General features: G+C 40.2%; 1 protein-coding gene across 1 annotated transcript; it reads right to left on the bottom strand.

Annotated features, from left to right (window-relative positions):
- Positions 1-16,272: 16,272 nt before the first annotated feature.
- On the bottom strand, positions 16,273-19,096 carry LOC148553012 (uncharacterized). The gene is made up of 4 exons (XM_088494755.1): positions 18,685-19,096; positions 17,581-18,322; positions 16,764-16,956; positions 16,273-16,671 (listed from the first exon to the last, which is right to left on the bottom strand). Exons 1-4 carry the CDS (start codon positions 19,094-19,096, stop codon positions 16,273-16,275), a joined length of 1,746 nt encoding a protein of 581 aa, XP_088350881.1.
- Positions 19,097-24,468: the final 5,372 nt, after the last annotated feature.

Raw genomic sequence — 24,468 nt, 5'->3', positions numbered from 1 at the left:
TCTCCTTTGCCTCTAAGATTCAGACTTTCGTTGTAACAACGTCGCGCAATTTTCTGGTCTCCTTTTATCATGGCTATCCCTTCTGGGGTTGGAAACTTCATGCATAGATGTGGAGTCAAAACTACTATGGCAAGTTGATTTAACGTTGTCCAACCTATCAGGGCATTATAGGCTGAGCTCACGTCGACTACAATGTAGTCTATGTTGAGTGTCCTTGATCGGGTTCCCTTTTCAAAGGTTGTGTGTAGTGATATATATCCAAGGGGTTGGATTGGAGTATCTCCTAGTCCAAGCAAGCTGTTTGGATATGCTCTGATCTCTTTTTCTTGTAGGCCGAGTTTGTCGAAGGCGGATTTAAACAAGATATCTGCCGAGCTTCCTTGGTTCAGTAGTGTGCGATGGAGCTTGGTATTGGTCAATATGATAGTAATGACCATGGGATCATCATGTCCTGGGATGATGCCTGCAACGTCTTACTGGGTAAAAGTAATAGTAGGGATGTCGGGTGATCCTTCTCCTCCTCCAATGTGATATACTTCTTTAAGGTGCCTTTTGTGAGATAATTTGGAGATCCCTCCTCCTGTGAATCCTCCATTTATCATGTGAACGTGCCTCTCCGGGGTGCGGGGTGGTCGTTCAGCTCGTCTGACCTCTTCATCCCTTCTTTTTTTTCTGGGTTCCTCTGTTTTGTTGGCTAAGTACCAATCTAGTCGCCCCTCTCTTACCAATTTTTCTATGACATTCTTTAAGTCAAAGCACTCGTTTGTAGGATGTCCATAAATTCGGTGGTATTCACAGTATTCTGTCTGATTTCCCCCTCTTTTTTTGCTTTTGATTGGACGAGGTGGTGGAATTTTCTCATTGTGGCATACTTCTCGAAAAATGTCCACAAGAGACACCCGAAGAAGGGTATAATTGTGATATTTTTTAGGCTTATCTCTGTGTTGATATTCTTTTTTCCTGGACTCTTTATCCTTATCCCGGGAGGAGTAGGAAAATTCGGATTTTGAGGTCTCTCTTAACTGAGAATTTTCTTCCATGTTGATATACTTCTCTGCCTATTATTGCACTTCATTTAAAGATGTTGGGTGTTTCTTTAATATAGAGTGACTAAAGAGTCCTTCTTGCAGGCCATTGATGAGACCCATGATGGCTGCTTCTGTTGGTAGGCTTTGTATGTCTAGGCATGCTTTGTTGAATCTTTCCATGTAAGATCGAAGACTCTTCCGATCTCCTTGTTTGATTTCTAATAGGCTTGGGGTGTGTTTGGCTTGGTCCTTCTGAATGGAAAATCTAGCAAGAAACTTCTTGGCTAAGTCATCAAAACTTGTGATGGATCTGGAAGGCAGACTGTTGAACCACTTAATAGTTGTCTTGGTTAGGGTTGTCAGGAAGCCTTTGCAACGAATAGCATCCGAGGCATCGATGAGATACATTCTGCTTCTAAAATTGCTGAGATAATGGCTTGGATTGGAGGTATCGTTGTATGGGGTCATGTCGGAAGTTTTAAAATCCTTTGGAACTTTAGCGTTCATGATTTCTTTGGTGAAGGGATCTTGATCTTTCGGGGAGTTGTCCTCGTGTCTGGGTTGGATGGTTTTAGTTTTTAGGTCGGCTTTGAGTTTTAGGAGCTCGTCTTCTAACTCACGACGTCGCCTAGTTTCTCTTCGAAGGCTTCTTTCGGCTTTGCGCTGGAATTTGGCCTCCTGTTCGAGCTGCTTGAGCTGATTTTGTTGTTCTCGGAGGGCTTCTAAAATTTCTGTATTTGGAGAATGCTTTTCTCCATTTTGTTGAGGTGTGTCTTTGGGTGTGGTGTCTGCCTTCTTGTGCGGCGTCCTATTTTCTAAATCAAAGTTGTGATCGTTGTCAATGCCGTCTGCCATGATGATGGGATGACTTCTAGGTTCCCCGGCAATGGCGCCAATGTTCCGAGGGTTACTTGAAACTGAAGGTCGATCTCGGATGAGATCTGCGGTGGTAGTCATAGCTATCGTGTCTGACTTGTTGGATCTGGTAGAGCTAGAGATGCTGCTGATCCTTGGTCACCGGAGGGTGGTGGTACCTGCAAGAGACTCCGATGCTTAAGTTAGCATGGGCTTTAATCAGTTTTTTAGTAGAATCAGAGTATGAGTTATACCTGGGTGCTCTAGTGTATTTATAGTAGTGTGGAGTGACCTTTCTGGAGATAAGATAGTTATCTCATCTTATCTTATCTTTAAGTGAAGTCATCTTATCTTCTAGGGAGCCGCCTTATCTTTCTTTGCTTTGCCGCCTTTGAACTTGGGCTGTGCTCCTTTATTCGGGCCTACTTTGGGCTCTCCTATCGATTTGGCCGAACTCCTTGAGAGGAGGTCAGGTAATCCTGACCTGAAGAGGTCGGTCGACTTGTCTTCAATCAGCCCGGGTCATACAGCTCAACCCAGGGCATGAACAGGGACACAACCACAAAAAGAGACAAGAAATTGTGACAAACAATAAAACACTAGGGAAGCGAAAATTACCAGGCACACATCACAGCAAAAGAGTGCAGGGATCACCACAAAGATGCAAGCTTTTTCTGAAAATCATGAAAACAAAATGTCGAAAAGAAAGACACAATCTTTTTTCGAAAGGGTCAAGATTCTCAGAGACAAAATTAGTAAAAATCACATGCAACAGTGGAGACATACAAGAAGGTGACTAACAAAAACATAAAAGGGAAAGAAAATACCAACCTGTAGAGGAAGAAGAAGCAAGCGCAAGGGAAGGATCAGGAAGAAACAGCGACGAATCCACACCAACAATCACTTTCGAAGCAAGGAAAGGGGGAAGCACGAAGACGCGAAAATAGAGGGGGTAGAGGAGCGAAGCATTGCAGCTAGCAAAAGCGAAGAGAAAGGAGAGGAAAAACTGAAAGATGAGGCTTAAAAATTCAAAATGAAATGAAAAAGAGGGAGAAGACGGAACGACGAGAGGAGTTAATAAGCATTAAAACCCTCGCATGTTTCCAAGGAAAAAAATGCGTGCTACAAACAAGGGAAAGAAACGCTTCGCATTTTAAAGCAGAAAGGCTAACCTAACAGGAGTTCTACAAGAGATCGACAAAAGGCTAAATGCTCGAGCACGGCATCCCCAAAAAAGGGTCGACGTCTCAAAAACACGACCTCAAAGGAATGTCCAAGCTCAAGTAGGGGCACTGTTCATACCCTGGGTCGAGCTATACGACCCGGGCTGACTAAAGACAAAGCGAGCGACTTCTTTAGGTCAGGTCCCCCGACCTCTTCATAAAAGGGTTCGGCCAACTCACCATAAGAAGCCCAAACAGGCCCAAACAAAGAGACACAGCCCAATCTAAAGACAGCTAAAGCCTAGAAAGATAAAGTCGGTTCCCCTTAGAGATAAGATGAGTTCACTAAAAGATAAGGTAACTAACTTAACTTATCTAGAAAGGTCACACTACTATAAATATACTGGAGCACCCAAGTATAACTCATACTCTGATTCTACTAAAAACCTGCTTAAAGCCCGTGCTAATTTAAGCATCGGAGTCTCTTACAGGTACCACCACCCTCCAGTGACGAAGGATCAGCTGCACCGCCAAGTCCAACAAGTCGAACACGACAGCTCCGGCCACCACAGCAGATCTCATCCGAGATCGACCTTCAGTTTCAGGTAACCCATGAAACAATTGGTGACTATAAAGGTAAGTGTTTGGGTTTCATTTGGGTGCATTGTAGTGATGGTGTAAAAAAGTCATCAAGAAAATATAAACAAAAACCTACTAGGAAAAGCAAACAAACAACCAAAAAGTGCTATTTACACTATTAACATATTCACAACAACTAAAAGATATAACACCGTTTGCACTCCCCGGCAACGACGCCAAATTTTATGAGAAGAACTATTGTTAGTTTAGATTTTCACAAAATAGAATTCCATCATTGAAAGTATAGTCTAGACCAACAATTAATTCCCAAATCAAATGTTTAAATTCAAATCGAATCACCGAGAGTAATGAAACCTCGAGTCTTTCTCCCTAGGAATGCAAATGATGTGTTTTTCTTGCGGTTGTTAAGAGGACAAAAAGGGTTTTTGAATTAAAGAACAAAATATTAAAAGAACTAAGCAATAAAAGAACCAAGAGATGATCAAAATTGTAATTAAAGCAAGTAAAGATAAAATGAGATCAAAACTAGTGAAAATGCAAGGGATGCAATAAAGAGCCTTGACTTGGGAATGAGAATCCAAGGAATCCTATCATCACCATAACCACAACTATGGTAATTATGATGAGTCAATCTCGCCTAGTCAACCCCAACCATCGAGGAGTAAGTCAAGTAAGCATAATTGACCTTAATCCATAAGTCCTAACCAACTTACCAAACTAGTTGATAAAAAGCTAGCGTCAATGGAAACAAGAGTCAACTAACTACCCAAGAATTACCACTAAATGTTAGACATTATGACTCTAGTATCCTAGGAACTCAAAGCACAAGCCAATGTGGTATCTACTCAAAATCTAAGGTTGGCATTTTCACAAACACCTTGTGTGCATAAAAGTAAAACATGGAAAATTGTAAAGGAAAATGAAAACTATAACCAACTATCAACAAAACCAATCATGAACAAGCAATCAAACATAAAGGAAGCATAAAACATAAAATTCATTGATCAAAATTTCAAGAAACACAAAATTGCAAATATGAACAAGTAACTTGAACCAAAAGGGAATGAAAGTAAAGACAATGTAATTAAAGAGGAAATTTAGAGTACTTACAATTAAAGAAGCAAAATCCAAAAGAAAAGCTTGCTATAAAATGCTACAATGGAGATGGAAATTGAAATGAAACCCTAAGAGAGCAAAGTTACACTACTCCTACTCCTAATACTATGAAAAACTTGTAAAAAAAACTAAAACTAAACCTAATGTATGCTAATATTGATATGTGTTGATTCTCCCCTCATATAGCACTTCAAAATCAGCATCCAAGCCTTCCAAAATGGCCCAAAAGGGACCTGTGCGGACGCACAGATGTGTGCGTCTGCACACTTGGCTGAATGTTGACCTGTGCGTACGCACAGGTGCTTGTGCGTACGCACACATGAAAATTCTCGCTTGCGCGCACGTATGCAGGGCTGTGCACACGCACACTTTGATGTATGCTCTTTTCCTTGTTTTCTTCATGTTTTCTCCCTTGTACATGCTTCCTTCCACTTTTGGCTATCCATTCTTGCCTCCAAGGCCTGAAAACACTCAGCAAACATGTCATGGCATCGAATGGAATAAAAGTGGAATTAAATTGCTCATTTCAAGCACAAAATTGCATGTTTTCATATTTAGGTTCAATTTAGGGGCAAAACACAAAAGTATGCTATTTTAGTGCTTAAGTGTGAGTTCATGTGCTAGAATCCATCCAAATTAAGTCAAAATATATCAGTAAATATGGACTCATCAGAGATACAAGGGAAGGATTTGTATACCGGATGTCGGGAGTTTGAGGCAAGACTTATTGTCAGAAGCTCATAAGAGTGGGTTTTCCATTCATCCCAGAAGTATGAAGATGTATTATGACTTAAAGAAGATGTTCCGGTGGCCTGGGATGAAAGGTGATGTAGCAACAGTGGTATCCAAGTGTCTGACGTGTCAGAAAGGAAAGATAGAGCATCAGAAACCATCAGGAATGCTACAACCACTTGAGATTCCTCAGTAGAAGTGGGAAGGAATTGCAATGAATTTTGTAACCGGTTTATCGAGGACTAGGTCAGGATTTGACGCGGTTTGGGTTATCGTGGATCGCTTAACCAAATCCACTCATTTTCTGCCTATCCAAATAAGTTGTTCAATGGAGGAGTTGGCAAAGTTGTATATCAAGGAGATAGTAAGGTTGCATGGTGTGCCATCGAGCATAGTATCGGACCGTGATCCCCGATTCACATTAAGGTTTTGGGGAGCTTTCCAAAGAGTTTTTGGTACAAAGCTATGTCTCAGTACCGCATATCATCCGCAAACTGATGGACAGTCGGAAAGGACTATTCAGATGTTAGAAGATATGCTTAGAGCATGTGTATTGGATAAACCTGGAAGTTGGGATCGTTACATGCCATTGGTGGAGTTTGCGTACAACTATAGCTTTCATGCGAGCATTGAAATGGCTCCGTATGAAGCCTTGAATGGATGGAAGTGCCAATCTCCACTTTGTTGGTATGAATCACGTGAAGTGAGCATTTTGGGTCCTAATTTGGTAGCAGAGACTACTGAAAAGATTAAGAAGATACGAGAGAGAATTCTAACTGTTCAGAGTCAATAGAAGAGCTATGCAGATCAGAGAAGGAAACCGTTAGAGTTTGAAGTGGGAGAACATGTATTCTTGAGGGTTACATCGACGACTGGGATCGGAAGAGCGATTAAGACTAAGAAATTGAATCCGAGGTATCTAGGACCATTTGAGATTCTAAGGCGATTCGGACCGGTGGCGTATCAAGTAACCTTGCCGCCTCATTTGTCTAACTTACATGACGTATTCTACGTGTCACAACTTCGTAAGTACACATCAGATGTGGCTCATGTGTTGGAACCTAAGTCGGTCGAGTTGAGGGAGAACTTAACTTTCCAAGTAACGCCAGTGAGAATTGATGACACTTGTGTGAAGAAGTTGCGAGGAAAGGAAGTTTCATTGGTTAAAGTTGCTTGGGAGTGAGCAGGAGTTGAAGAACATACTTGGGAATTGGAGACTGAGATGCGTAAGGATTACCCCAAGCTTTTCTTAGGTAATTGCTAAATTTTGAGGGCAAAATTTCTTATTTGGTGGGGAGAATGTAAGAACCGCGACTAATTAACCGCTTAATTAGTCAATTAATATTGATCAAAATAGAGTCCAAAAATTTAGAGTTAGAATTTGAAGATGTGGATATGATTTTTGGACTCAGTAGGTTTTTCTGAGTTAGAAAATGTGTTTTTTGCGGAAAAATCATGAAAAACCATGAACTGGCAGTCAAACCAGTTGAACCGGTTCAAGTCCACCCGGTACTGCGCGAGAAAAATGTGAAAACAGTCAAAAACCTTAGAAAAATATTAGAAGTTGAAAACCGGGAGTTAATTTTAAAGGTTTGGCCCGAAGTTGGGCCAAACGAGCTAAAAATGTAATGGGTTGGACCGGGCCAAAGTTGGGCCCAAGCCCAACATATATAAGGGTTCATTTAATGAACCCACTTCAGCACAAACTCTTAAACACAACAAAACACAGCTGAGGAAGAGAGGAAGAAGAAATCCCCATGAGCAATATTCATTGTCAACTTCACAAGCTCATATTTGAGCTATAGAGCTCCGATTGCCGCACCATTTATGGCTACGCGCTCCTTGTGAAGAGCTCTACAAAACCCACCCAAGAAACTGGTAAGGAAAGCTCGAATCCCCCTCAGTTCTTCTCTTCAAAATTTCGAGTTTTTAGGGCTTTAGATTAAGTGAGTCTTTGTGATTTTGGATGTTTAGGTTCACTCTAATCCTTGCTTAGCATTTTGATAACTGAAGGGTTTCTAATTACTCAACTCAAGCCAAGAGGAGAAAAATCTACTCTAACATCCTTCCAAGCATTTTGTCAAACACTTGGAAGGCTTAAAAGGAAAGCATGGTAAATTGACAACAAGAGTATTAAATCTACAACTACCCAATTATGAAGAAACAATAACAACAACTCAATTAAATAACAAAGGAATATAAAACATAAATTGAATTAAAAGGAAAGCCAAATCCAACAATAGTCCATCATGCAAGAGAAACATCAAAAGGGAAATTGACATGGAAACTAAGAGAACAAGGATGTAACAACAAGAATTTGAAAGAAAAACAAAATGAAAACATGAAATTAAACCTAAATATAAGAAGAGTTAACCTAATCCTAACCTAATTCTAGAGAGAAGAGGGAGCTTCTCTCTCTATAAAACTAACTAAAGGCTCATCATAATTCCTCCAAGTGCTTCTTCCTTCACCCCCGTTGAATTCTGCATGTAATAGGCTCAGAAAATGAGTTGGATTTGGGCTTAGGAAGCTCAGAAATTGCCCCCAGCGTTTTCACTTTAATGAGGTCACGTGCGAGCTACGACGCGTATGCTTGGGTCACGCGTACGCGTCGATTGGCATTTTTACTTCCCATGCGTACGCGTCATGTCACGCATATGCGTCGCCATGCGACTTCATATTCACGCGTGTGCGTCATTCCCCGGCAACATTTTGATACGCGATATTTTGTCAGAATATAATTTTTCAATAGAATTATGTCGTGAGTATAGTCTAAACCAACAAGCTATAACGCATCAAACATAGAAAATGTGTCACCACAATTCAAAATCAATAATCAGGAGTAGAGTCCCGAGTCGTTCTCCCTAGGAGTTGCCCTAAGATGCACATCATTGGTTAGGAGTTCTCTTGGTAGTTTGAAGTTGAGTACAAGAAAAGTAAATGAACATGAATGAAAGCAATGAGAAATTAGTAATTGGACTAAGGGAAACAAGAACTTAAGCTAGCAAGTGAATGATTATCAATCAATGTAAAATCCTTAACTAGGGTTGGGAATTGGAATTCCTATCCTCATTGCCTCCAACAATTGTGATAAGAATTGGTTATTGCTCCACTTAGTTAACCTCTAACTATGAAGGAAAGTCAAGTGGAGATAATCAATTTGAGTCCACAAGTCCTAGTCAAATCCCAAAGAAAGACTAGAGTTAGTGTCATTCAAATCAATTAGCAATGTCCAATTATCAATCAACAAAAGGCTTGGACAATTCAAGTGTCTCCAATTATCCAACCCCTAAGCCAAGAGTGAAAATCTACTCCATAGCTATAGTTGACATTTTCTCAAACACTTGGTGAACAAGAATGAAAGGCATTGTGAAATTGAGAAGAGAAATTGAATTTAAACTATCTAATACAAGCAATCAACAACAATAAAGCAATTAACAACAATGAACAAGAAATTTCTCAATGCATTAATAGAAATCAAAGTAACAAGATCCAAATCCAAGATCTAAAATACTAGAGTAACAAGAACACTAGATTGAGAGTAGAAGAGTGAGATCTACAAATTAGAACAAAATAAAATTAAATCAAATTCAGATCTAACCAAAGGATCAAAGTGAAATTAAAATTGAGAAAGCCAAAACCTAGAGAGAAGTTATAGTTTCTCTCTCTAGGAACACGAACTCCCCAAAACTCTAGCTAGAAAAGTGTCTAATGTGTCAATCCCCCTTCAAGTCTTGGTCCCTTGGGTCTTTTCCCTCCAGAATTCAGCTCAAATTGGGCCTAGAGCTCCTCAGAAATCGCCAGCCATGATTTCACTAAAGAAGTCACGTGCCGAGCGTCACGCGTACGCGTAGGTCACGCGTACGCGTCGATGAGAATTCTGCCCAGCCACACTTATGCGTCCATTTTTGCGTGCCTATCCCAGATCCAAGCTCCCACATGTGCGCGTCGGTCACGCGTGCACGTCGGTGCTAATGCTCCAAAGCTCCATTTTTCATGCTCCTTCCACTTATGCATGCTTCCTTTCCCTCTTCTAGACCATTCTTGCCCCTATCAACTCTGAAATCACTTAACAAACAGATGACGGCATCGAATGGTAATAGAGAGTGATAAAAATATAGCTTATTTAGGGCCTAAAAAGCACGTTTTCAACCATTAAGCAAAATTGGGAAGGAAACACAAAACTATGCATTTTATATGGATAAATGTGATAGAATGTTGATAAACCCCCCTAAATTCTACACAAAATAAACCCTAAAATTGGGGTTCATCAAATCACTCTACACTTAAACCAAGCATGTCCTCATGCTAAAAGGGATTGAAAGACCAAAGAATCATAGGAGAATGGGAATTTATTAAATTGGAATTACCTATATGGATGCAACTAATGTAAATGTATCTATATACTTGGTCAAAGGTAAATCAACTTTCAAGAATGTATATGAGCACATAGGGCCAAAATGACAAAATAATTCTTGACTCTACCAATTCAAATATCAAATTGGAGTGTATACAACTTGCATGAAGAAAGCTCGTGAAAGCCGGGAACAAGGAATTGAGCATCAAACCCTCACCGAAAGTGTTTGCACTCTATCCTCTCTAGTGTTTAGGGTTGACCACTCAATTCTCCTCTAATCATGTTTTTTCCGATTTGTTTATCATCTAACAATCAACAACTATCCAATGCATGCAAACACCTATCATGAGGTCTTTTCATAGGTTGTAATGGGGCTAGGGTAGAGGTAAGGATGCATATATAGCTAAGTAAGCTCAAGATTTGAATCTTTGATTAACATAAGCTTCCCACCTAACCTATATAACAACCTATGGAAATCCAATATAAGCCTAACTACCCATTTTTCTCTTCTTCACACATTCATGCATTTTTTTTCTTTATTACCCCCATATGCATTGATTACTATTGAACCTTACTTTGGGGCATTTTGTCCCCTTTTTATTTCTTTCTTTTTTTTCTTTTTCTCTCTTTTTTTTATATTTTTTTTATTTTCCCTTTGTATATTTTTCTTCTTTTCTTTCTTTTTGAACTATAAAAATATACAAGAACATCAATGCACATGGCTTCACATTTAACGCATGAATATGTACCCAATTCTCAAGATCTTCAATGAAAATTCTAAACACCCTTTTACCTCAACCAATGTCCTAAGTTTTCCCACACTTGAATGACATATACTCACTAGCCTAAGATATTCAAAGATCCAAATAAGGACATTTATTGTTTTTCGCTTAAAGGCTTGTAATGTGTTGAAATTAAGAACCGAGGGGTTAAAATAGGCTCAAAGTTGGCTAACAATGGTTGATGAAAGGTAGGCCATTTGGGTAAGTGAGATAAATGAAATGATGGCCTCAATCATATAAATGCATGTCTACATGGAATAATGGATATAAAGAATCAAACAAATCAAAGATCACAATCATAGAAGGAGAATGATCACATACAAGAATGAAAATAAGTGATTATAAGATGTAACCACACAATTAGGCTCAATTCTCACATGCTTGTATTCTTAGCTCAAAAACCATGTTCCAAAATTCATTCTTAAGCAAGATTGACACAAAAATTTTCAAAAATTGGTAGGGTGCCCAAAAAATAGTTTCTTGGAAGATAAGTCATCACCATAACCAAGTAGTCCTAACATGCAAAAAAATGTTCAAATACAAAAACTAATCATGCAATCTATTCTAACTAACGAAAACAAAAGTCAAAATCATGGGTGTTGAAAAGAAAAAGGGTACCTACGCAAGTCGGTAACCGATCTCCCCACACTTAGAAGTTTGCACGGTCCTCCGTGCCAAAGGTGATACGCAAAGGGGGATTCGGGTCGCCACTTCCATCATACGTACCTTAAGTGCTTGCTTTACTGTGGTCCGAAGCGGATGTGGAAACGTCCGGCTCTTCCATAGGCGGGTTGACACAACCCCAAAGCTTCTTTATATAAGCAAATCGGCGTTTGTTTCGCCGCTCATATTGATCTATCTTCTCATGGAGCTCCAAAAGCAGTTGATGGGTTGACTTTGGTGGTGCGGATGAAGTGGTAGGAATAGCGGAGGAAGGGGCTTTGTCTAGGCTCATGGTGTCTATAGGACGCTGAAGATGATTCCCGCTCGGGACGATAACGCCCTTTGCCGGAATTGTTGCTATCATGTCCGTAGCCTCGCGGGGGACACCAGCAGCAGCAACCAAATCGGATACCAAGGCGGGAAATGGAAGATTACCCTTGGCATGGACCTGACCCATCGCTTGTCGGATGAGGAGAAGGATGTTGACTGTCCTCTCCGTGAGTATGCACCAGACAATGAGGGCTAGATCCGCTGTGATGGAGGACTTATGAGTGCTTGGGAGCACGTAGTGAGATAAGATCTGGGCCCATGATCGAGCCTCCACTGTAAGCGCGCGTGCGTCAAGCCACTTAGGCCGCATCCTGAGTCTCCTATTGGTCCAAAACGTCTCTGGTTGGCTAGTGACTCGAAGGTTCGAGTCCCAATCAAACCCAAATTCATTCCGCGGATGTAGGACCTCTTGGTAACCATCCATTTCCTCCGGTACCGGTAAAACATTAAGCGCTCACTGAATAGCCTCTTCTGAAATTGGAACTTGCTTCCGGCATACATAGATTGACTGAAGAGAAGGGAAGTGGTAGTTGGAGTAGAACTCCACCACCCAAGAAAGGTTGGTCTCCTGTAGTTTCCGCATTAGAAATCCCATTACCGCCACTCTATGCGGGGCATCACATACTGAGCAATGTGGTCCGGAGGGGCGAGTAGATGCTCGGAATGATAGTTCCTTTCAACCATGGTAGGGAACATAACCTCACAGAAGCGGTACGGAAACCTTGTGGGGTCCCTTTCCGGATTGCCCTTCTCTTGTTCATCAATATGAACGGTTCTTTGCCTTCTTAGAAAGGGGCTTAGCTCCTAGTGTAGGGTGCGCCTTGGAGGTTGATTTTTGGGGTGCCCTTTTTGTGGCCGGTTTCTTCGATGCCTTCTCCTTGCCTTTTTTGGTGGCCATCCTGAAAAAGAAAGGAAAAGAGGAAACATTAAACCCAAAGAATTAACACTCGAAAAATAACATGCAAGTGAAAATTAAAGCCCAAAAGGAATAATGCATCTTGAGGACGTGAGAGCTGTAACATATGAACAAGACAATAAGAAAATTATGGGGCATAACACTTAGCATGGGATACAAGAGTGAGTGAGGCATGTTGTATAAGACATGAGAAGGATAAACCCAAGCATCTAGAATCATACAAAGTAGCACATACAAGAAGAATAATGAGCACAAGAGAGTCATGCGCCTACTCTAACTCCAAGACAATGAAGCATGGAATAGGATAAGTTGGAGTTAGAGAGGGTGAACTCACAAATTTTGCAATACGCTATAAGAAAGCAAGTCAAGGGAATGAGCATAAGAATAGTCAACATGAAGAATGGTAAGCTCAATGCACATAAAGGAGAGGCAAGTGTATGAGAAAGAAGCACTAAGTTGAAAGCATAAAGTCAAATTGAACCAAAATGGTATAGGTGCCTTTCAACAAACACTTGGTGTGCAACATTCAAACAATGAGCAAGTAGGAAAAATTTAAACATGTAAAAACCCCAAATGAAATACCAAACAACAAAGCAACACCACATAGTCACAAAGGGATCAATAGATATCAAAAGGACCCATCAAAGCAAGAAAGAACTCAAAATTCAACACCCATGGAAAATAGGAAATGAAAGAAAGCAAACAAGCAAGAATCAATTAAGAAAAATGCAACCAAAAGGAAAAGAAAGAGAAAAACTAAATGCAACTAGTAAGAGAAAAATTTAAAATAAGAGACAAAAAAAAGAAGAAGGAGTAGGAGTAAAACCTTGAGAAGAAGAAGAAAGCAATGTGGAGTGTAGGTTGAAAATGGGAAAAGAGAGGGAAAGGAAAGAGAGGAGAGAGAAAATATGGGACCACCGGTGGTGGTGCTCGCCGGTGGTTGTGGGTGGAGACAAGGTGGTAGAAGATGGGAGAAGAAGGGAGGAAGTAATGGAAGAAGAGAGTTGAAGAAGCAAATCAAAAACAGGGCGCGCTGTGTAGTAGTGGCGTCTAGGATGCGACGCGTGCGCACGCTCCACGCGTACATGTGGAGGGATGGAAAAGAGAAGTAACGCGTAAGCGTCCCCCACGCGAGCGTTGTGCCTCGAGCACAAAGTAGGCATGAAGGAGGCACAACTCTCTGGTTTTTCTACCAAGAATTGGCTGAAGCGCAAATGACGCATGTGCATCCTTTATGCACACGCATGGATGGCAACATTGGCGACTGACACGTAAGCATTGCCTACGCTTACGCGTGGGTTGCAGTCGTGCCGCTGGCACAGAGAAGGCACAAGTCTCTGGTTTTTGTACCAGAGATTCCAAAATTTGCAAGCGATGCGTATGCGTGGGTATGCAAAGTGAAAAGGGATGCGTAAGCGTCGCTGATAAACCACTATTTTATAGTTTATCTTGTGCTAATTTGAGTGGTTTTTATCAGCTTTTCACCCACTTATTCATATGATTTGCATGTTTTACATTTTCTTTCCTAATCTTGTGCTATGATTGAAAACATGTTTCCTGGGCCTTTAAATTGCTAATTTTAAATCCTCTCTTATTACCATTTGATGCCGTGATATGTGCGTTAAGTTATTTCAGAGATTACAGGGTAGGAATGACTTAGAGAATGGAAAGGAAGCATGCAAAAATGGAAGGAATACAAGAAATTGAAGGAACTGCTAAAGCTGTCCAGCCTGACCTCCTGGTACTAAATCGACCATAACTTGAGCTACAGAGATCCAAATGACGCGGTTTCATTTGCGTTTGAAAGCAAACGTCCGGCGCTTCGCAACGATATATAATTTGCGATAGCTGCCTCAAAGCCAGATGATGCAAACGCGTGGATCACGCGGATGCATGTCCTGGAAAAAATGCAATCCACGCAAACGCGTGGACGACGCCTCCGCGTCACTTTGCCGCGACCTGAACGTAATAGAAATCGCTGGGGGCAATTTCTGGGCTATTTTTGACCCAGTTTTCGGCCCAGAAAACACAGATTAGAGGCTATAAAGTGGGGGAATGCGTCCATTCATTAACAGATCTTCCATTATTCACCTTTCATAAATTAGATGTAGTTTTTAGAGAGAGAGGTTCTCTCCTCTCTCTTAGGTTTTAGGATTAGGATTCCTTTTAAAGGATTTAAGATTTCAACTTCCTCTCAAGTTCAATATTCCTTTTATATTTTTATTTATTCTAATGCTTTTATTCATATCTGACTCATGTTACCAATTTGGCTTATGAATTCTTCGTATTTAGATTTGAATATTTTATTTAATATAATTTTAGGTATTTCAGATTTGACTTTGCTTTGCTTTATTTATATGAATGCTTTTAATTTAATTTAGATTTTTCCCTTTTGGCTTTGGTTGATTAATTGGTAACTCTTGAGTTGTCAAACTCATCGTGATTGATAATTGTTATTTTTGCTAATTGAATTGAATTCCGATAACTCTAGTCTTTCCTTAGGAGTTGGCTAGGACTTGAGGATCTAACTAATTAGTCCACTTGACTTTCCTTTGCTTTAGTAAAGGTTAACTAAGTGGGATTAAAACTCAATTCTCATCACTATTGATAAGGACAACTAGGATAGGACTTCCAATTTTCACACCTTGCCAAGAGTTTTATTAGATATTAATTTATTAATTCCTGCAATTTATTTTCCTTGTTCAAACCTTTCAAAACCCAAAATTCTACCTTTTCCATAGCTAATAATAATTCATACCTCCCTGCAATTCCTTGAGAAGACGACCTGAGGTTTGAATACTTCGGTTTATAAATTTTATTCGGTTTGTTACTTGTGACAACCAAACATTTGTACGAAAGGATTTTCTGTTGGTTTAGGAGCTATACTTACAACGCGATCACATATTGGTGAAAATTCTTTACCGATAGGACATCCGATCGTCAGTCGCCCATGCTTACGCATTGGTTGCTGTTGTGCCGCAAGCACAAAGCGGGCGCAACAAAGGCCCAACTCTCTAGTTTTAGTACCAGGAGTTGTAAAAAAATGCGTCGACGCATAAGCATGAAGTACACTTGCGCGTCGAGAGAGCTTTTTTTTCATACACATGAGAAGGGGAAATTATAGCACAAATTGGTAATAATGCATGCTAAAAGGTTCAAAATCACCCAAAACTTCATGTAACACTCAACCTTAAGCATTTCTTCAACATCTCAATTCAATCAAACCACTATCAATGAACTTCTCATGAGCAATTTAACAAAAATTCAAACAAAACAAGAGTACTTGAGCAAACTCACAAAATCAAGCAATCACAAAATTCACAAAGACTCAAAAAACTATATTGAAGAACTATTTACAAAGGAAGATCATACCATGGTGGGGTGTCTCCCACTAGCACTTTTCTTTAACGTCCTTAAGTTGGAGGGTCATGAGCTCAAATTTCTTCGCCTTTGGGTGCATCCTCAAGAAGGAACACTTCAATCTCTTTGTTGCTTTTCATCTTCTCTCCATGGTAAAGCTTCAGACGATGACCGTTAACCTTGAGAATTGTGGGGCTTGAAGGGTGACTCAAATGGAAGACACCATATAGCTCAGCTTTCTACACCCTATAAGTTCCTTCCAACCCTAATCTTAACTTGCCTGGCATCAACCTCAATATTGAGTTATAGAGGAGGACTAGGTCCCCAGCCCTAAACTCTCTCCTTTTGTTGTTTCTATCATGCACTGCTTTCATCCGCTCTTTGTAGAGCCTTGAATTCTCATAGGCTTCCAACCGAAGACACTCAAGCTCCACCAACTGTAATTTCCTTTCGATTTTGGCCCCCCAAAACCTGAGTTGCATTCTTTTACGGTGAAATAAGCCTTATGCTCTATCTCCACCAGAAGATGGCAAGCCTTCCCATAGACCAACCCGAACGTGCTCATACCAATCGGCGTCTTATAAGCCGTCTGGTAGGCCCAAAGCGCATCGCCGAGCTTAGAACTCCAATCCCTCCTATGAGGCTTTGCAATCTTTTCCAATATGAGCTTGATTTCCTGATTGGAGACTTTGGCTTGGCCATTTGTTTGGGGTGATATGCTGTGGCCACTTTGTGAATGATACCATACTTTTTCATCAACCCTGTCATCCTTTTGTTGCAAAAATGAGAGCCTTGATCACTCATGATTGCTCGTGGTAATCCAAAGTGACAAATAATGTTATTGCGAAGAAAAGAAAGAACCACATTAGCATCATCAGTTCGGGTGGAAATCGCCTCCACCCACTTGGAAACATAATCAACAGCTAGCAGAATATATATGAAACCATTAGATTTTGGAAAGCGGCTCATGAAGTCAATACCCCAAACATAAAAAATCTCGCAAAGCAACATTGTTTGTTGGGGTATCTCATTCTTCTTGGAGACATTTCCAAACCTAAGGCATTGTGGACAAGAGCTACAAAAGAGAGATGCATCCTTGAAGAGTGTAGGCCACTAAAATCTGCAATGCAAGACCTTTCTAGCCGTTCTTTGAGGACCAAAATGACCACCACCCTCAGAAGAGTGGTAAGCCTCCAAGATAGGCTAAAATTCGGATTGGGGGATACACCTTCTAGTTACTTGATCAGCACCACATCTCCACAAGTAGGGGTCATCCCATATATAATATTTGGATTTGCTTTTGAACTTATCCTTTTGATGTTGAGAAAAATTAGGAGGAAAGGTGCGAACAACCAAGTAATTAGCAATAGGTGCATACCAAACGATCACCTCGGATATTGCTAGCAAGCCCTCAAGAGGAAATGTATCATTGATAGGAGTGCAATCGCCCTTTGTATGCTCAAGGCAACTCAAGTGGTCCGCCACTAGATTTGAGGAACCACTCCTATCTTTGATCTCTAGATCAAATTCTTGTAATAGCAACTCCAACCGGATTAACCTTGGTTTCGATTCTTTTTTGGCCAACAAATACTTCAAAGCCGCATGATCCGACTATACTACCACCTTAGAGCCAAGTAAATAAGCCCGAAATTTATCCAAGGCAAAGACAATTGCTAACAATTCCTTCTCGGTGGTAGTATAGTTGGACTGCGCTCCATCTAAAGTCTTAGAGGCATAGGTAATAACATAAAGATTCTTACCCTCACGCTGAGCTAGCACCGCTCCTACCGCATAGTTTGAGGCGTCACACATGATCTCGAATGGTCTAGTCCAGTCCGGCCCTCTCACTATAAGAGCTTGGGTCAAAGCAATTTTCAACTTGTCAAATGCCTCCATGCACTCTTCACTCAAATCAAATTCCACATCATTTTGCAAAAATCGAGAGAGAGGTAATGCCAACTTACTAAAGTCCTTAATGAACTGCTGGTTAAAACTTGCATGACCAAGAAATGCACAGACTTCCCTCACAGAAGAGAGGTAAGGCAAACCAGAAATAACATCGACCTTTGCCAGATCAATAGAAATTCCATCATTAGAGATAATGTGCCCTAAAACAATACCTTGTCTTACCATAAAGTGGCATTTCTCAAAATTAAGCACAAGGTTTGATTTAGTACACCTCTCTAATACTTTTGCAAGATTGTCTAGACGAAGATCAAAGGAATCCCCATAAATACTAAAATTGTCCATAAACACCTTCATGCAATGCTCTAGAAGATCCACAAATATACTCATCATACAACTTTGGAACGTAGCCGGTGCGTTGCACAAGCCAAATGGCATTCTGAAGGGGCATGTGAAGGTAATTTTCTCTTGATCTTCCAAAGCATTGTGGATTTGAAAATAACCAGAATAGCCATCTAAGAAACAGTAATGAGATTTACCAGACAATCGTCAAGCTTTTGATCGATGAAAGGCAATGGGAAGTGATCCTTCCTAGTGGCTAAGTTCAAACGCCGATAGTCAATACACACCCTCCATGAGTTTTGGACCATTGTGCCTATAAGCTCTCCATTCTCATTCTTGATTGTAGTAACACCAGATTTCTTTGGAACCACTTGGACAGGACTTACCCACTCACTATTCGAAATCGGATAAATAATGTCGGCTTCTAATAACCGGGTGACCTCCTTTTTCACAACCTCTAGAATGGTGGGATTTAGATGCCTTTAAGGTTGCCTAACGAGTTTGGCTCCTTCTTCTAGGAGAATTCGGTGTTCACATACTTGAGGGCTTATGCCAACCAAGTCCGCCAAGCTCCACCCAATAGCCTTTTTATTTCTCCTCAAGATGTAAAGCAACTTCTCTTCTTGTTGGAACGAGAGCTCCTTTGCAACAATTACTGGGAGCTTTTGGCCATCTTCAAGAAAGGAATATTTTAGGTAGGATAGAAGTGGTTTCAAATCTACATTTTGTTCATGACTCGGCACTCGGTCATCCAGTAGCAATGGGGGTGATAAGGCATCTTCTTCACATACATGGGGGTTCCCCACACTTGGACTTTGAATTATACTTTTCTCATCAAAACCATCATGATGGACTTCGGCCACCACATTATCAATCATATCACACCAAAAAATAGAGTGATCTTCCGGTGGATGTCTCATGGCTTCATCAAGATTAAAGCTCACCATTCTTCCATCGATCTCAAAAGAATAGGTACCCGAAAAAGCATCCAATTAGAACCGGGAGGTCTTCAAAAATGGCTTCCCAAGCAAGATAGATGAAGTCCTTCCGGAATCACTAGGGGGTATCTCAAGAATATGAAAATCAATCGGAAAGACCAATCCCTTTATACTCACTAGAACATCCTCCGCAATACCAACTACGGAAATTATGCTTTTATCCGCCAAAACAAACCAGGCGGCCAACCGTTTCAATGGTGGAGGCTTTAAGACCTCATAAATAGACAAAGGCATAATGATCACACAAGCGCCGAGGTCACACATACAATCAACAAAATGTATCCCATCTATGGTGCAAGTGACTAGGCAAGGGCCGGGGTCACCACACTTTTCTGGGATATCACCCATCAAAGCCGAAATGGAGCTTCCCAATGGAATAATTTCTAATTTATGGATATTTTCCTTGTTCATGCACAAAATCCTTTAGAAATTTTGCATATTTAGGGACTTGGTGGATAGCATCAAAAAGAGGTATGGTTACCTCAACCTTGTTGAATATCTCCACCATTTTGGGATCTAGCTCAACTTGCTTCTTGGTCTTTGATGGATGCGATTCACACCAGTTTGGATTTTCACACTTAAGATAACTTTTGTTGCAAGTATAGACCAAACTGGCAATTTAAATCCCAAACATCAAAGTTTAAAATTTCTAATTAATCGAGAGTAATCAAATCACAGGTCGTCTTCCCTAGGAACTAATACCAACAAGTGCACAACTTTGGTTGCAAGAACAAAGGGGGTTTTCAATGATAAGGAAGCAATAAAGAAATAAAAGAACAAGACAAAATTGTAATTAATAAACTAATAAAGGAATAAAAGAACTATGTATGTAATATAAACAAGTAAGGCTAAAAAGTAATGGAAAAGTGGTTCAAAACATAAATGAAACCTTGACTTGGGATGAGTTATGGAATCCCTTCCTTTTCATAACCACAACTATGATAATTATGATGGATTAATCTCACTAAGTTAACCCTCACATCGGAGAGTAAGTTAAATGAGCATAAATGTTCTTAACCCACAAATCCTAGCTTGCTTGCTAATTACCTTAGCAACAAGTTAGCGTTAGTGGGAACAAGAACAATTAACAACCCAAAAATTATCACTAAATGTTGGACATTATGGCTCTAGTAATCCATACACTCATTTTCCCCAAGCCAAGGGGTGAAAATTACCCCATAATCAAAATGAGCATTTCATCAAACACATAGAGGGCATAAACATAAAACATGGTAAAATTGGGAAATTGATAAAAACTATGAACCATAAATGATAACAAGCAACAAAAATAACTCAACAAACATAAAATAAGCATCAAACATCAAATTCATAAACCAAATGCATATATTGATAAAGGAAAGTAAAATAGAAGAAAGTGTAGAACAAGTAGTGTAATAAAAGAGGAATTAAAGGAATACTTACAATGAGATAGCAAAATCCAAGAACAAAATTGAAGTATAAAATGCTACATTGAAACCCTAATTAAAACCCTAAGAGAGAAAACCTAAACTAAACAACCCTAAAACTACTCCTAAAAATTATTCTCTGAAGTATGGTAGTGTATAGTATGATATATGGTTGCTTCCCCCTTCAAATATGCTCCAAAGCCTTCAAAAATGGGCCAAAAAGCCCCCAAAACGTGAGTCCATGTGCAATTTTAATGGGGGCACACACTGGGACCTGTGCGGATGCACAGGTCTGTGTATGGGTACACTTGCTGATTTTCCTCCTGTGCGTGGGCACAGACCTGTGCGGACGCACAGGTCCTGATTTCCATTCTGCCCTGAGCATGGGCACAGCCTGTGCGTGGGCACAGGTGCTGATTTTGACCCCTATGCGTGGGCATAGAAGTTGTGCGTGGGCACAGGCTGAGATGCTTTTCTCCTTTGTTTTCTTCATGTTTTCTCCCTTTTTACATGCTTTCTTCCACTTCTACCAACCCATTCTTGCCCCTAGGACCTGAAATCACTCAACAAACATATCACACCATCGAATGGAATAAAAGTGGGATTAAATTGCTCAATTTAAGCACAAAAATGCATGTTTTCACATTTAGGTTCAATTTAGGGATCAAACACAAAAGTATGCTATCTTAGTGAATAAGTGTGAGTTTATATGATGAAATCTATCCAATTCAAGCTAAAATATATCATTAAAAATGGACTCATCAGTCTTCCTTTCCAATGTGGGAAATAGAATTGGAGTAGCTTCTTGCAAGACATTTCCATCCTTAAGAACTCTGCCCCTTGGTTGAGCAATCACTTCCTCAACTATCTCTTCCACTTCATCCTCTTCTTCAATGTCTTCTATCTCCACTACATCCTCATCTTGAATGACATCTCTTGAACTTGGCTCATTGGGATCCCTCTCTTGCAATTTGGTGCCGAACCTCAAGGTGGCATTAATGCCACCCTTGGGGTTGGGTAAAGGTTGAGAAGGTAGTGCACTAGAGCTTGAGGGTTGAACATTAGAGGTAGAGGTTGGTTCTATATGGGAAAGAAGGGCTTGGATAGTTGAGTTAAGACCGTTGATGCTAGAGCTAAGCGAAGCTTGAAACTCTTTTTGTCCTTGAAGAATAGATCGAAGTGTCTCATCTTGGTTGGAGGAAGAAGAAGAAGAGAAAGTGATTTGGGGCACTTGTGGTTGGTTGAGTTGAGGTGCTTGCCTTTGATGAGGTGGTTGATAGGTTTGATAGGCTCTTCCTTAGTTTTGGTGTTGATATGGAGGATTTTGTTGGTACCGGTTTTGTTGGTTGTTGTTGTTCCATCTTTGGTTCCCACCATTGTCCCTTCCTCCTTGATTATAGTTGTCCCTCCATCCTTGGTTGGAATTATCTTGCCAACCTTGACTATAGTTACCCCCTTGATTATAGTTGCCTCCTTGTTGGTGATAACCTTGGTTCGGACGGTTGTAGTAGGCATTAGTAGCTGCCAAGGTATTATCCTCTTAAAGATTTGGGCATTCATCGGTGTAATGGGAGTAACAAAAGCAAATTCCGCACACTCGTTGAGGGACCAACTGTTGACATTGTTGTTGTTGAGGAGACGGAGGTTGTTGTTAATTGAGTTGAAGTTGCTTGAGAATATTTATCATCTCATCCAAGGTCTTGGTAAGGGCGGCGGTCTTACCACTAGAAGAAACTTTATTTATGGCTCTTGGAAGGTTGTTTCTTTATCTAGCATGTTGGGTGGACTCGGCCAAATCGGTGATGAGTTGCCATACTTCCTCCGCCATTCTATACTTTGCCAAGGAACCATTACTTGAAGCATCCAAGAGGATCTTGTCTTGAGGTTTTATTCCTTGGCAAAAATAGCTAATCAACACTAGAGTGTCAATCATATGGTGAGGGCATGAGTCAAGAAGCTTCCGAAACCGTTCCCAATACTCATAAAGTATTTCCAATACAGCTTGGACAATGCATGAAATTTCTTTCTTCAATCTATCCGTCACCTCCGGAGGAAAGAATTTATCTAAAAACTCCCTTCTAAGCAAATCCCAATCACCAAAAATCTCATCGGGCAAAGTGTAGAACCACTCTTTAGCTCTTCCCTCTAGAGAGAATGGGAAGGCAAACAATCAAATAGCAACCTCATCGGAACCCTCCCGCCTAGTTTTTGAGCATACACCTTGAAAGTCTCTAAGGTGTCTAATAGGATCTTGAGTGAAAAGTCCATGGAACTTGGCTAGAAGATTGATCAATGCGGTTTTGAGTTCAAAATTAGTATTTAACTCCGGATGATGCACTTGAAGCGGTTGAAGAACAAAGTCTGGAGCACTGGCTTCCTTAAGAGTAACTCTTCTTGGAGCGGCCATAGTATTGGTACCTAAATCAATGGAAGAAGAATTAGTAGTATCAATGGAGGAATAGAGGGTTTCTTCCTCAAATGACGCCTCAAATTCACTGACGAACTGATTTCCTATCGGTAAAGAAATTCACAAATATAATCGCGTTGTAAGTATAGCTCCTAAACCAACAGAAAATCTTTTCGTACAAACGTTTGGTTGTCACAAGTAACAAACCCAATAAAATTTATAAACCGAAGTATTCAAACCTCAGGTCGTCTTCTCAAGGAATTACAGGGAAGTATGATTTATTATTGGTTATGAAAAACAGTGTTTTTGGGTTTTTAAAAGGTTTGAACAAGGAACATAAATTGCAGGAATTAATAAATTAATATCTAATAAAACTCTTGGCAAGGTATGAAAATATGGAAGTCCTATCCTAGTTATCCTTATCGATGGTGATGAGAATTGAGTTTTAATCCCACTTAGTTAACCTTTATTAAAGCAAAGGAAAGTCAAGTGGACTAATTAGTTTGATCCTCAAGTCCTAGACAATTCCTAAGAAAGGACTAGAGTTATTGGAATTCAATTCAATTAGCAACAATAACAATTATCAATCACGATGAGTTTGATAACTCAAGAGTCTCCAATTAATCAATTAAAACCAAGAATATAAAAAGCTAAATAAGAATCATAAATATGAAATACCTCAATTTATATTAAATAAAGAAAAATCTTAACATGAATGGTTCGTAAGCCAATTTGGCAGCATAAGTAATCAACAAATAAAAGCACTAAAGTATCTGAAAGTAAAAGAGAAATATAAAGTAAAAGGAATATTGAACCTGAGAGGAAGTTGAAATCCTAAATCCTTTAAGAGGAATCCTAATCCTAAAACCTAAGAGAGAGGAGAGAACATCTCTCTCTCTAAAAACTACATCTAAATTATGAAAAGTGAATAATGGAAGACCTCCTCATGAATGGATGCATTCTCCCACTTTATAACCTCTAATATATGTTTTCTGGACTTGGATCTGGGCCAAAAGGGTTTCAGAAATCGCTGGGGGCATTTTCTGTAGTTTCTGCACGTGGCGTTTATCACGCGTCCGCGTGGGTCACGCGATCGCGTCATCTGGGAGTTTTCCTTGTCACGCGTTCGCTTCGGTCAAGCGTACGCGTCATTTGCATTCTGCTCAAGGCAAGCATCCACGTCAGTCACGCGTTCGCGTCGCTGCCTTTTCGCGCTAGGCACGTAGCCGTGTCGTCCATGCGTTTCGCGTCGCTGCCCTTTTCTTCAAAACTCCATTTTTGTGCTTTCCTTCCATTTTTGTATGTTTTCTTTCTGTCCTCTAAGCCATTCCTACCTTAGGAGATCTGAAAATACTTAACACACAAATCACGGCATCAAATGGTAATGAAGGGTAATTAAAATTAATATTTTTAAAACATAGGAAACATGTTTTTCACATATATCACATAATAAGGAAGGGAAAGTAAAACCATGTAATTTACATGAATAAGTGAGTGAAGGATCGAAT

The sequence above is a fragment of the Arachis ipaensis genome, chromosome B7, assembly GCF_059453495.1.
Source record: "Arachis ipaensis isolate K30076 ecotype BB chromosome B7, ASM5945349v1, whole genome shotgun sequence".
NCBI lineage: Eukaryota > Viridiplantae > Streptophyta > Magnoliopsida > Fabales > Fabaceae > Arachis > Arachis ipaensis.
The sequence above is the reverse complement of the archived record's forward strand: the minus strand, read 5'-3'. Positions and strand labels throughout refer to the sequence as shown.

Bases quoted from the DNA above. Each gene is read 5' to 3' on its own strand.
- LOC148553012 (XM_088494755.1), bottom strand. From the start codon at position 19,096: ATGGTGAGCTTTAATCTTGATGAAGCCATGAGACATCCACCGGAAGAT. The intron at 18,323-18,684 runs GTGAACACCGAA...ACTGTTTCTTAG, and splicing joins TGGCATAAGCCCTCAAGTAT to ATGGCTATTCTGGTTATTTT. The intron at 16,672-16,763 runs GTTCTTTCTTTT...TTGCAACAAAAG, and splicing joins GAACTGATGATGCTAATGTG to GATGACAGGGTTGATGAAAA.